This window comes from Eumetopias jubatus, unplaced genomic scaffold, assembly GCF_037043125.1.
Source record: "Eumetopias jubatus isolate StellerSeaLion01/CBP00866 unplaced genomic scaffold, mEumJub1_p1.0 scaffold_30, whole genome shotgun sequence".
Classification (NCBI taxonomy): Eukaryota; Metazoa; Chordata; class Mammalia; order Carnivora; family Otariidae; genus Eumetopias; species Eumetopias jubatus.
The window spans coordinates 716,333-728,779 of NW_028274836.1; the positions used below are offsets into that span (position 1 = coordinate 716,333).

A 12,447-nucleotide genomic window follows, 5' to 3' on the forward strand; every position below is an offset into this window, starting at 1 on the left:
AGGCAAATTTCCAGTTTAATCTAATTGAAAAAAAAAAAGCATAATAAGCATATATTTCAAACCGTGGGATAAAACATTTTATTCAAACAATATGCAAACAAACTTGAATGACTACTACTCAAAGGTATTTGACAGGAATTTGTATAGTAGATAAAGCCAGATGTCCTCTAAGGTCCCTACCGACTTGGAGATTGTATACTTCTAAATAAACTATCTAAAATTAAAGTAATCCCCCAAAATTATATGTAGAATCGCTCATGTTTTATATTTTCAGGTGATAAAACACTACTTTGTCTAACTCCATCTTCAAAATAGACTCTCAGCTCTGTAAGATGGGTATTTTTATACCCACTGAAAATAATAATGACAATAAAAGAAATTACGAGTTGACCATTGTTATGTAGCTAGTTATTGGTAGAATGAAGATAGACATAGGTGAACTTCTCACTTACCTAATCCTTGTAAATAAGCTATAAAAATATAATAACATGATTAAATGAATTCTGACACGGGAGTTTGGCTACTCAGAAATAAAATAAACTTGACCAATTTCTTCAGAATTAAAAGCATCTCATGAATTGTTTGCATTAAGCAGTCCTCCAGTTTCCATCATCTCTTCAAACTCCTTTTTCTTTAATCTTTCCCTATCATCTTCCTCAGTGCCCCTTTCATGTCTTTGTTACGTAATGTGTAGATGAAGGGATTTAGAGCTGGGGTGACAATTCCATAGAGCAAGGCCATGAACTTGTCCTGGTTCTGGAAGGTGGCTGCCGTGGGCTGCAGATAAGCGGCCATAGCAGTGCCATAGAAGAGAAACACCACCACCAGATGGGAGAAGCAAGTCCCTAGGGCCTTTTGGCGACCTTCATGGGACTTGATCTTCCACACAGCCCGACCAATGCAGCTGTAGGAAATAAGAATGAGAGTGAGAGGCACCAGGAGTAAAAGGGCACTGACCAGGAAGAGTTCCATCTGATTAAATGTGGTATCCACACAAGCCAGTTTGAGGAGAACTGGTACTTCACAGAAGACATGGTCTATGACATTCCTTCCACAAAGAGGAACCCGTGTGATGAGCACAGTCTGTACCAGTGAGCTAGCCAAGCCAGTCAGCCAGGTGGTGGCTGCCAGTTGCCAACAGATGTGTGGATGCATGAGAGTGGCATAGTGCAAAGGCCGGCATACTGCCATATAGCGGTCCACAGCCATGACTGCAAGGAGAATGCATTCTGCGGAACCCATGGCCAAGGACACGTACAGCTGACCAACACAGCCACCATAGCTTATTATCTTTCCTGGGCCCTGCAGGTTAAACAGCAGCTGGGGGACTGTGCTGGTGGTGTAGCAGAGGTCCATTAAAGACAAGTGGGTGAGGAAAAAATACATTGGGGTGTGGAGCCGGGGATCCAGATGAGCCAATATAATGATGGCCATATTGCCAAGCAGAGTCAGCAAGTAGAAAACCACAGTGATAACAAAAAGGGTCATCTCTAACAGAGGCTGCTCAGAGAAGCCCAACAGGAAAAATCCACCAAAGGAGCTGGTATTAGGAATAACCATTACTTTTCATTGCATATATGAGACTGAATAGAAATCTGTCATCATCTTTCCTGGGTGCCAACCTAAAAGATGCAAAGAAAGCACATTCCTCTCTGAACCATAAACAATCACTTAAAATTTAAACCCTCACCCCTCTCTTATGCCTACATTAATATTTTCTCCCTGCCTTCCTTAGAATTTTTGTCATTTGCTTATTTTATACATTTACATTGTCTGGGACCTCGACTACTCCCATTTTCTTTTACCTCTGCCTTCAAATATGCATATATATCCCATATTTTGAAAAATTGAGAACAGAAATTTTCATTCTGAATGTTGCTAAGGACTTCATATATGTTGCAGCATGCTCGGAGCTTTGTCGGAAGGTTCCATCTGCCAGATCCTTATTGCCAAAGAAATTCCTTAAACATGATCATAATATAGAATAGGCAGGGAAATGAAAGTACATTTGACCACTTTAAAATGGATTATGTTGGTGTACTCACAATGAACACCATCCATATTTTACTTTCCTAATATTTTTTAATTGGTTTATACTTTCTGAAAATTTAATTGAACTATAAATGTGTTGTGTCACACATTTTGCCTACATGATAACATTCATATATTGGAAAAGGACAAAATTATTTAAAATATTTACATGAAATCCAAATAATATTGTTTTCAAGTTAGCACACCCTCCATGACATAGAGTGAACAGATTGGTAGTTTTGGATCTATGTGCAAATAATTCATTCAATTAATTGACATAAGAGAAACATATATCTGGTAAAATACTGAAAAAAAATCGTATGAGCTTCCCTTAAATCTAGTTAATAATATAAAACTTTATTCAATTATGTATTTATTACAAAAGAGCCATAAATAAGTGATTGCTTTATTTTCCACGAGCCTCTTGTCACGAGATCTATGGACACATACATATGAAGAGAAATAAGGGCATTGTCACTGATGTTGTTTACCTGAAGTCGAAAAGCAGATGCCAGCAAAGAGAAAATGAGTCTACTCTTGGAATAGACTCTCCCTTGTCTCTAAAATGAGAATATAAGGAAGTAAGGAAGAGGGATATATAATATGTTTACTTGGCTGAGGTCACTGGGGCAAAGAACCCCAAGGAAGTAATTAAGACATGTGTTCACTAGTGTATAGTTCATCAGGAATCACTTAGGGAAAAGGATGTCTGTAGGATACAAATTTTTGTCAGTCTAATCTTATTACTTAGCAAGAGGTTATTTGAACTTTTCAGCATCCAAATAAGATGACCAACTTACTTCATTAAGTATTATAATTTCCAGAGCTACCCATGTTGTTGCAAATTACAAGATTTCGTTCTTTTTTTATGGATGAGTAATATTCTAACATTTTATATATATATATATCACATCTTTATCCATTCACTTACTGATGGACACTAGGGCTGCTTACATAATTTGGCTTTTGTAAATAACATGTAATAAATATAGGGGTGGTGCAGATATCTTTTCAAATTAGTGTTTTTGCATTCTTTGGGTAAATAACCAGTAGTGGAATTACTGGATCATATGGTATTCTATTCTTAATTATTTGAGGAAACTCTATACTGTTTTTCACACTAGCTGCACCAGTTTGCATTCCCACCGACAATACGTGAGCGTTCCTTTTTCTCCACATCCTCACCAACACTTGTTTCCTCTGGGTGTGTGTTTGTGTGTGTGTGTGTGTGTGTGTGTGTGTGTGTGTGTGTTAGCCATTCTGATAGCTGTGAGATAGTACCTCATTGTAGTTTTAATTCATATTTCCCTGATGATGAATGATATTGATCATCTTTTCATGTGTCTGTTGGCCAACTGTACTTCTTCTTTGGAGAAATGTTTGTTCATGTCTCTGCCAAACACCCTGTCTTTTGACTGGAGCATTTAGTTCACTTAGATTCAAAGTAATTATCAATAGGTATGTACTTATTGTAATTTTATTTCTGGTTTTATGGTTGTTTTTGTAATTCTTCTCTGTCCTTTATTTTTGCTTTCTTTAGTGATATGCTTGGAATCCTTTAAATTTCTTATGTGTCTGTTATAGGTTTTTTATTTGTGTTTACCATTAGGTTCACATATAACATCTCATGAATATAGAAGTCTATATTATGTTGATGGTCACTTAAGTTTGAGCCCATTTTAAAAGCACTAAATTTTTACTCCCCTCCCCATGTTTTATGAATGTGATCTCATAGTTTACATTCTTTATTTTGTGCATTCTTTGACTGATTTTTGTATTTATAATTGATCTTACTGCCTTTGTGCTTTAACCACCATACTGATTTTATAATCATTAGTCTACTACTCTTTTTATATGTTTGCATTACCTTTTAAATGTTTTCGTTTTATAATATTCTTACTCTTGATTATGGTCTTTTCTTTCCACTCAAATAATCCACATTAATGTTTTTTGTAATGCTGGTTTAGTGGTGATAAACCCCTTTAAATTTGTTTGTCTGGGGAACTTCATATCCCCTTCTACTCTGAATAATGACCTTGCTGGGCATTCTTGGATGCAAGTTTTTCTTTTTTATTCTTTTTTTTTTCTTTTGAAGGCTTTAAACCTATCATGCCACTCTCTTGTTGCTGTAAAGTTTTTGTTAAAAGATCAGCTGATTGAATGGATAAAGAAGATGTGGTCCATATATACAATGGACTATTACTCAGCCATCAGAAAGGATGAATCCCCAACTTTTACATCAACATGGATGGGACTGGAGGAGATTATGCTAAGTGAAATAAGTCAAGCAGAGAAAGTCAATTATCATATAGTTTCACTTATTTGTGGAACATAAGGAATAGTATGGAGGACATTAGGAGAAGGAAGGGAAAAATGGGGGGGGGAATCGGAGGGGGAGACGAACCATGAGAGACTATGGACTCTGGGAAACAAACTGAGGGTTCTAGAGGGGAGGGGGGGTGGGGGGATGGGTTAGCCTGGTGATGGGTATTAAGGAGGGCACGTACTGCATGGAGCACTGGGTGTTATACACAAACAATGACTCATGGAACAGTACACCAAAAACTAATGATGTATTGTATGGTGACTAACATAAAACAAAAAAGATCAGCTGATAACCTTATGGGCTTTCCCTTGTTTGTAACTTTTCTATGCTGCTTTAAAAGTTCTCTATCACTACTTTTTTTTTTGAGATTTTATTTATTTATTTGTCAGAGACAGAGCGAGTGCACAAGCAGGAGGAGGGGCAGGCAGAGGGAGAAGCAGACTCCCCGCTGGGCAGGGAGTCCTATGCAGGACTTGATCCCAGGACCCTGGGATCATGACCTGAGCTGAAAGCAGACACTTAACCAACTGAGCCACCCAGGCATCCCTCTATCATTACTCTTTACCATTTTAATTGTTATGTGTCTTGGTGTGGACCTCATTGGGTTGATTTTGTTGGGGGCTCTCTGTGCCTCCTGAATGTGGATATCTGTTTCCTTCTTGAGGTTAGGGAAAATTTCAGCTATTATTTATTCAAATAAATTTTTTGCCCCCATCTCTCTGTCTTCTCTTTCTGGGATCCTTATAATGCCAATGTTATTAGGTTTGATGATGCCACCTAGTTCCCTTAATGTATTTTTTATTTTTTTATTATTCTTTTTTTATTTGCTATTCAGCTTTATTACTTTCCATTACCCTGTTTTCCAGATCACTGATCTGCTCTTCTGCTTCCTCTAATGTTTTAGTGATTCCCTTTAGTGTATTTATTTTGAAATTTCAGTTATCGTGTTCCTTATTTCTAGTTCATTTTTATATTTCCTATATCCTTGTTGAAGATCTCACTGATATTTTCCACTCTTTTCTCAAGTCCAGTGAGTACATTTATGACCACTACTTTGAATTCTTTATCAGGTGTATCCTGCGTCATTTTGCTCTTTTGCTGTGGTTTTGCCCTGTTCTTTTATTTGAGACATATTCTTCCATTTCTTCTTTTTGTCTGACTCTGTTTGTTTCTATGTATTTGGAAAGTCAGCTATGTTCCAGATCTTGAAAATTGTGGCCTTATGAAGAAGAGATCCTATGGCGCCCTGTCATACAATATCCCCTACTCACCACACGAAGCACTTGAGGTGTGTCTCCTGTGTAAGTTGCAGGTGCCCAACTCTTGTGGCTGAACCATGTTTATTTTCAGTCCAGTTGGCTGCAATGTTCTGACACACTAGGGAGGGCTGCATTCCTCTGCCGTTATTGGGCCTGTCTGGGGCCACCATGGGCTTGTAGTTGGCATGTCAGCACTCAGAGCTGATGCCTGCCTCAGGCTATTTGCTGGGACCACAGTCACACTGAACTGCGGGGCCCTCTCACTATGCTGCCCCCTAAGAGACTTTTGTTGCTGGGCTGATCTGGCCATCAGACCAGATGCCTACTCCCAGTCCATTTATTGGGACTGCAGTCATACCTTCTTGCAGGGTGCTCTTCCCTATATTGTCCCATGAAAAGCTTTCATTTGTGGGTGGGACCAGACAGGCTAGACGCCTGCCCTGGTTTGCCCACCAGAGCCGCAGTTGCACTGATTAGCAGTGTGCTCTCTCTCTGCTGCCAGGTATAAGATTCAGCTGCTTGGACTGCTGGTGCACTGGTCTGATCATCTTCCCCCTACCCAGGGCAGGAGTCACTTCCGAATGGTGCTGGTCCCTGTTGGGGTTGCTTCCAGGGTGTATTGGGGAGTAGTCACTTTGGAGGGAGGCCTACAGAATGCGGTGGGCTGATTGGGGTGGATCTGGAGGAGAATATGTGGGTGAGGTGCATGGTGTTAGCAAGGTAGGTGGAGGCCATTCTTGCCAATCCCCACAAATGTCTTGCTATCTAGAAAATGGTGTCTTTTTGTTCTTGGAGAAGTATTTATTTACTTGAGATTAGTAAATAAATCTCCTCTTGTGTATTCTAGGCACTTTTCAAACTGCTGATTCCATGGTTATTTTTTTATGCTATCTCTTTAAGGGTGGAGACTCAGTTTTCTACTGCCCTCCAGCTCTCCTGGAGCTAAGACACTTATTTTTAAAGTACCTGGAGTTAAGGCCCAGTGATTGTAGAAACTCACCAATTTAAGCCCCACTTGTTATCAAGGCCAAATATTAGGGGGACTCATTTTAGTGCAGGTTCTCCATATCTGGGGTGCCTGGTGTGGAAGTCTTATCTTCTTGTTTCACCGTGCTTATGGTGTCCCTTTTGTTTGTGGTTAGTCCTGCCAGGTACTTGCTTCCCAAAGTATCTGCCTTTCCTAGCTTTTCTGATATGGCCTCTTCTTGATAATTAACTATGGAAAATCTGTTCTGCCAGTCTCCAGGTCCTTTTCAGAGTTAGTTGCACTAATGTGTCTATTATCTCAGTGTATTTGTGGAGTGAGGTGATCTCAGGATCTTCCTACTCTGCCACCTTCCCAGAACTCCCAATATGCCTGAATTTTAAGACCAAACACTCTTTACAATCCTTCAGCAGAGGTAACTAGTAATAGATTAAATTAACTAGTATGTTGTGAACAAAGCTATACGCACAAAGTTTACTTTTGGGTTTTTGTTTGTTTGTTTGTTTGTTTTTGTTTCTTACTGATCTTTGAACAGAGTCTTCTGATTTACCATTGGAGAAAAAGACAGTGCGTAACTAAACTTGATGTACTTCTTCCTTTTAAATGACTTTCAGCTTCCCCTCTCAGAAAAGTCAATATCAAAATCTATTGATTCTTGGAACTCCTACCACAATTTACAAACAAGAATTTCTAATACATGAAAGAATAAAAATTTAAGTAAAAATCAGGTTAGCAAAGGGTCTGGTCACTGGTCTTATATTTTAAAACTTTATTGAGTAGATTACACCTCAAAAGTGAAATAGATAATTATGAGCAGAAATTTTTGGCATTTGAAATTTGGAGAGCAGTGTTGGAATTGGATATTAGGTCATATATCTATGGATGTCCATTGCCCTAGGAAGGTTCCATCATCTCCATGTCTTCAAACCTTACAAACAAAAAGATGTAGAATACTCTATACCTTTATATCAATTTATATGGCTTAACCCAAACCACAGAATTGTCATGTTCCAAAGATGTAGAAACACTTCCCTGGAGGTCACTATTCTGTATCATCTCTGTTAGTGTAAGATGATGAAGCATGAGATTTCTAGTGGGGAAGCACAAGTTCATAATCATGCTCAAGGGTACAGGAAGAAGGCCTAGTAACACAAGTCATCTTGACAAGGGCATATTCTGTTTCTGACCCATTTCTAAATGGCCTCACTCTCTTTGTGGTAGAGTCGATATTCTCATAACCATCATCATTGGAGCTCAGGGAGGGCCTCCGATAAGGTCTGTGACTAATGATGGAGTAGCACAGTTCCTCAGAACCACTGCCATTCTCATTTTCCTGCCAAGCACAAAAACAATAATAACAATAAATAAAGGATCCAAGACCATCCATCAAATTTGAGCTTAGTGACTGCACTTCCTTTCTTCTTGTCTGACAGTGATCTTACACATCAGGTATCCAAAGCCCTTTCTCCAAATCCTGATATCTTACAGACTTCATTTTAGCAAATATGGACTGTGCTCTGAGCTACTATTCATTATGCTTTCATTTCACTTCAAATAACAAAAGAGAAAAGAAGTATATTATTATCCTTCTGAATATCTAAAAGAAAGTAGTTGTATACATTAAGTCACACATATACAGACATTAAATAGGCAATAATCATACCTCAAATGAGTAATTAATCAAACTACATAAAAAAACAAGTTTCATAAGACAAAGTAAAATTAAATTTCTGAGCTTAAATACATTCTCAGTTGCATAGACTATGAAAGAAAAATGAAAACATTAAGATACTATATTGTAATTAAATCAATAAAATGTTTGTGATGTAGTATTAAAAGGAATAAACATTTTTATGTCTATTAATTTCCACCATATTTGTAAATATAAATGTTAACTCCTGGGCTTAACTATTAGAACACAACATGGAAAACAAAAGAATTAATGTTTTATAGTAATCAAATTATAAGTGTAAATTTATTTCATTTTATTGTTGTTATGGTAGCTTTGAAAATTAAAATAATAAACTTCAGTAGAATTGCGTCAACAATTAGACATTGCCAGTCACTAAAATCAGTTAAAATAATGTTTTATTTTTTTAATGTTCTCTATTTCAACATTAAAATGATAAATAAAAGTATTTAAAGCATAAGATACATTGATAAGCTCATTCAGAAATTACAAGACCTACAGCTATCTTTAAATAAAGTAATCTGTATTTTGACATTTATCACACAAAATATTTTTATTACCTGATTAGAAGTAGATGAAACTTCTTTACCTGAAGGATTAAAAAAAATAAGATTTTTTGAACAATCACAAGATGGGGAGAAAGAGGGAAAGGATAAAATACAGTGACAAAACTACAAGGAAGTACACTATCTAAGTATGTGACATTATCTCATTTTATTATTGAGATTCTCAAGGTGAATGACAAGATCAGGAAAGAATAAATGTTAATATATGTGAATCAATGTAAAAGAACATGTGTGAATATATGTTCAGGAAGCATTAATACTGTGTTTCTGTGTAATTTGCTAAAATAAATTTGCTAAATAAAGGTAGATTTTGGATTTGAGTAATAAAATTTTCTTCACAAACATGCTATGACAATAAACTATGGCAAGTTCAAAGAAAGAACAATTATATATGAAATTTACGATATAAATTCTATAACATGACAGAGATAAATACTGAAGTAACAAAATCAACTATTTCAAATTAAATACAAATATTAAGATTCAGGTTAATTGCATCTATGAATGCTAAAGTAACTTATATTTTTGTTGTTAATCTGAGATCCACAACTGGTATTTTTTTTTTGGAGAATTATTTCTTTATTTGCCCAAATCTGTTTTTTAAAGTTTATTTTTCTTTTTTATTCCTCTTGCTTCCAGAGACATATCTAGAAAGAAGTTCCTATGGACAGTGTCAAAGAGATTACAAAACTAAAAGGCACATATGGAATGGTAGAAGATATTTGCAAAAGTCATATTTGATAAAGGGTTAGTATATAAAATATATAAAGAACTTATAAGACTCAAAAACAAAAATAAACAATCCATTACAGGGGGGCAGAGCAAGATGGCAGAGGAGTAGGAGACCTGGATTTCGTCTACTCCCAGGAATTCAGCTGGCTAGGGATCAAACCATTGTCAACACCTACAAACTCAACAGGAGATCGAAGAAAAGAATAGCAACAACTCTCTGAACAGAAAAGTGACCACTTTCTGGAAGGTAGGATGTGTGGAGAAGTGAATCTGAGGCAATATTCGGGAGGATAGACGGCAGGGGAGGGGGCCTCCATCCACCGCTTCTGGCAAGTGATAGAGCCGCAGAGCACAAAATTGGAAATTTTAGAAGTCGGCTCCGCCGAGGGATGTGGCTCCAGTGGCTAAGCTAGGGGTGGAACCCTCGCGGGACAGTGTGGTCTCAGGACCCTCGGGGTCACAGAAAGACCGGGGGTGCCTGAGTGTGGCAGAGCTCCCAGGTATCGGAGCGGGGAAGCCGGCTGCAGAGACGGAGCCGAGGAGCAAGCTCTCAGCTCGGGGTTGCCATAAACTGTGATTGGTGACAGTCAGGCCACTGCTCCTCCAGCAGGGACCCAACAAGCGGCAGATCCGGGGAGACCCCCCTTCCTCCCCCGGGAGGAGCGGCGCGGGAACGCACCGCAGGGATCTGCTGGGTTTGGAGATTCCACACGGGGTCGGGTGCCAGAGATAGAAACGCTCGGTCACAGGCCGGGTGAGCACGGAGTGCGGCCAGAGACTGGGGACACGGGAGTGACTGACTGCTTTTCTCTGGGGGCACACTGAGGAGCGGGGTCCTAAGTTCTTGGCTCCTCCAGGCAGAGACTGGGAGCCCGCCATTTCCCCTCTCATCCTCCAAAGGTGTAGGGAAAGCTTGCAGGGAACAAAAGCTCCCGAGAGCAAACCCGAGCAGCTTGCTTAGCCCGGACCGGCAAGGGCAGGTCAATTCCGCCTCCGGCAAAGACATTTGGGAACCATGGCAACAGGCCCCTCCCCAAGAAGATCAGCAAGAACAGTCAGCAAGCCAAGATCAAGTTTACCGATCAATGAGAACAGCAGAACTCCAGCGCTAGGGGAATACTGCACATAGAATTCATGGCTTTTTTAACATGATTATTTGGTCTTTCAAAGTTAATTTTTTTAACTTTTTTTAAAATTTTTCTTTTTCCCTTTTTCAACCAACATCTTGTCAATCTCTTTTTTAAAAAAACATTTTTATTTTTCATTTTTAGAGTCATATTCTATCCCTTCATAGTAGTTACCCTTATTTTTGGCATATATATAAAAGTTGTTCTCTCTTTAAAATTTTGAGATACAGTTTCTTCTAACAGATAAAAATATACCCTAAATCTCTAGCATATGGCTTTGTTCTAATCTCCTGCCTGATCACATTCTCTCCCCTTTTTTTTCTTTCTTTCTTTTTAAATCCTCTTCTTTCTTTTTTCAACCAACTTCTTAGCAATTCCTTTTATAATACTTTTTATAATTTTCATCTTTACAGTCATATTCCATCCCTTCATTGTATCAACCCTTATTTTGTACATATATAACTTTCTTTCATTAAAATTTTGGGAGGCACTTTATTCTAACAGACCAAAATACACCGAAAATCTAGTGTGTGGCACTGATTTTTGCAGCAGCCTGATCATATTTGATCATATTCTGGTTTTTTGTTTTGTTCTGTTTTTCCTTGTTTTTATCTTTTCCTTTTTCTTTTCTTTTTTTTCTCTTTCTTTTTTCTGTCTTTCCCTTTCTTTTCCCCTGGTTTCAGGTCTTTTCTGATTTGTTTAGAGTATATTTTCTGGAGACGTTCTTACCCTGTTAGCATTTTGTTCTCTCATTTATCTATTCTCCTATGGACAAAATGACAAGATGGGAAAAATCACCTCAACAAAAAGAACAAGAGGTAGTACCATCTGCCAGAGAACTACTCAATACAGACATTAGTATGATGTTGGACCTAGACTTCAGAATCATGATTTTAAAGATACTAGCTGGGCTTGAAAAAAGCATGGAAGTTATTAGAGAAACCCTTTCTGGAGAAATAAAAGATCTAAAATCTAACCAAGTCGAAATCAAAAAGGCTATTAAAAAGGTGCAAGAAAAAATGGGGGATCTAACTGCTAGGATAAATGAGGCAAAAGAGAGAATCAGCAATATAGAATCCCAAATGATGGAAAACAAAGAAGTTGAGAAAGAGAGATAAACAACTACAGGATCACGAGGGCAGAATTCGAGAGATAAGCGATACAATAAGATGAAACAACATTAGAATAATTGAGATCCCAGAAGAAGAAGAAAGAGAGAGGGGCAGAAGGTATATTGGAGGAAATTATAGCAGAGAACTTCCCTAATTTGGGGAAGGAAACAGGCATCACAATCCAGGAGGCACAGAGAACCCCTCTCAAAATCAATAAAAATAGGTGAAAACCCTGACATCTAATAGTAAAACTTATGAGTCTCAGAGACAAAGAGAAAATCCTGAAAGCAGCTCGGGAGAAGAGATCTTTAACCTACAATGGTAGAAATATTAGATTGGCAACAGACCATTCCACAGAGACCTGGCAGGCCAGAAAGGACTGGCATGATATATTCAGAGCACTAAACGAGAAAAATATGCAGCCAAGAATACTATATCCAGCTAGGCTGTCATTGAAAATAGAAGGAGAGATAAAAAGCTTCCAGGACAAACAAAAACTAAAGGAATTTGCAAACATGAAACCAGCTCTCCAAGAAATATTGAAAGGGGTCCTCTAAGCAAAGAGAGAGCCTAAAAGCAACATAGACAAGAAAGGAACACAGACAATATACAGTAACAG

General features: G+C 38.1%; 2 protein-coding genes across 2 annotated transcripts in view; both read right to left on the reverse strand.

Annotated features, from left to right (window-relative positions):
- Window positions 1–633: 633 nt before the first annotated feature.
- On the reverse strand, window positions 634–1,560 carry LOC114201997 (olfactory receptor 2B8-like). The gene has a single exon (XM_028094983.2). It carries the CDS (start codon window positions 1,558–1,560, stop codon window positions 634–636), a length of 927 nt encoding a protein of 308 aa, XP_027950784.2.
- Window positions 1,561–7,416: 5,856 nt separating this feature from the next.
- GCSAML (germinal center associated signaling and motility like) overlaps window positions 7,417–12,447 on the reverse strand; it is a 49,740-nt gene continuing 44,709 nt past the window's right edge. Inside the window, exons 5-6 of the mRNA XM_028094979.2 lie at window positions 8,852–8,880; window positions 7,417–7,934 (exon numbers count right to left, since the gene is read on the reverse strand). Coding sequence (XP_027950780.1) covers window positions 7,692–7,934; window positions 8,852–8,880 — 272 coding nt within the window. The 3' untranslated portion in view covers window positions 7,417–7,691. The remainder of the gene's footprint in view (window positions 7,935–8,851; window positions 8,881–12,447) is intronic.

What these genes read in the sequence shown, in the direction of transcription:
- LOC114201997 (XM_028094983.2), bottom strand. Translation starts at nt 1,560, where the DNA reads ATGGTTATTCCTAATACCAGCTCCTTTGGTGGATTTTTCCTGTTGGGC.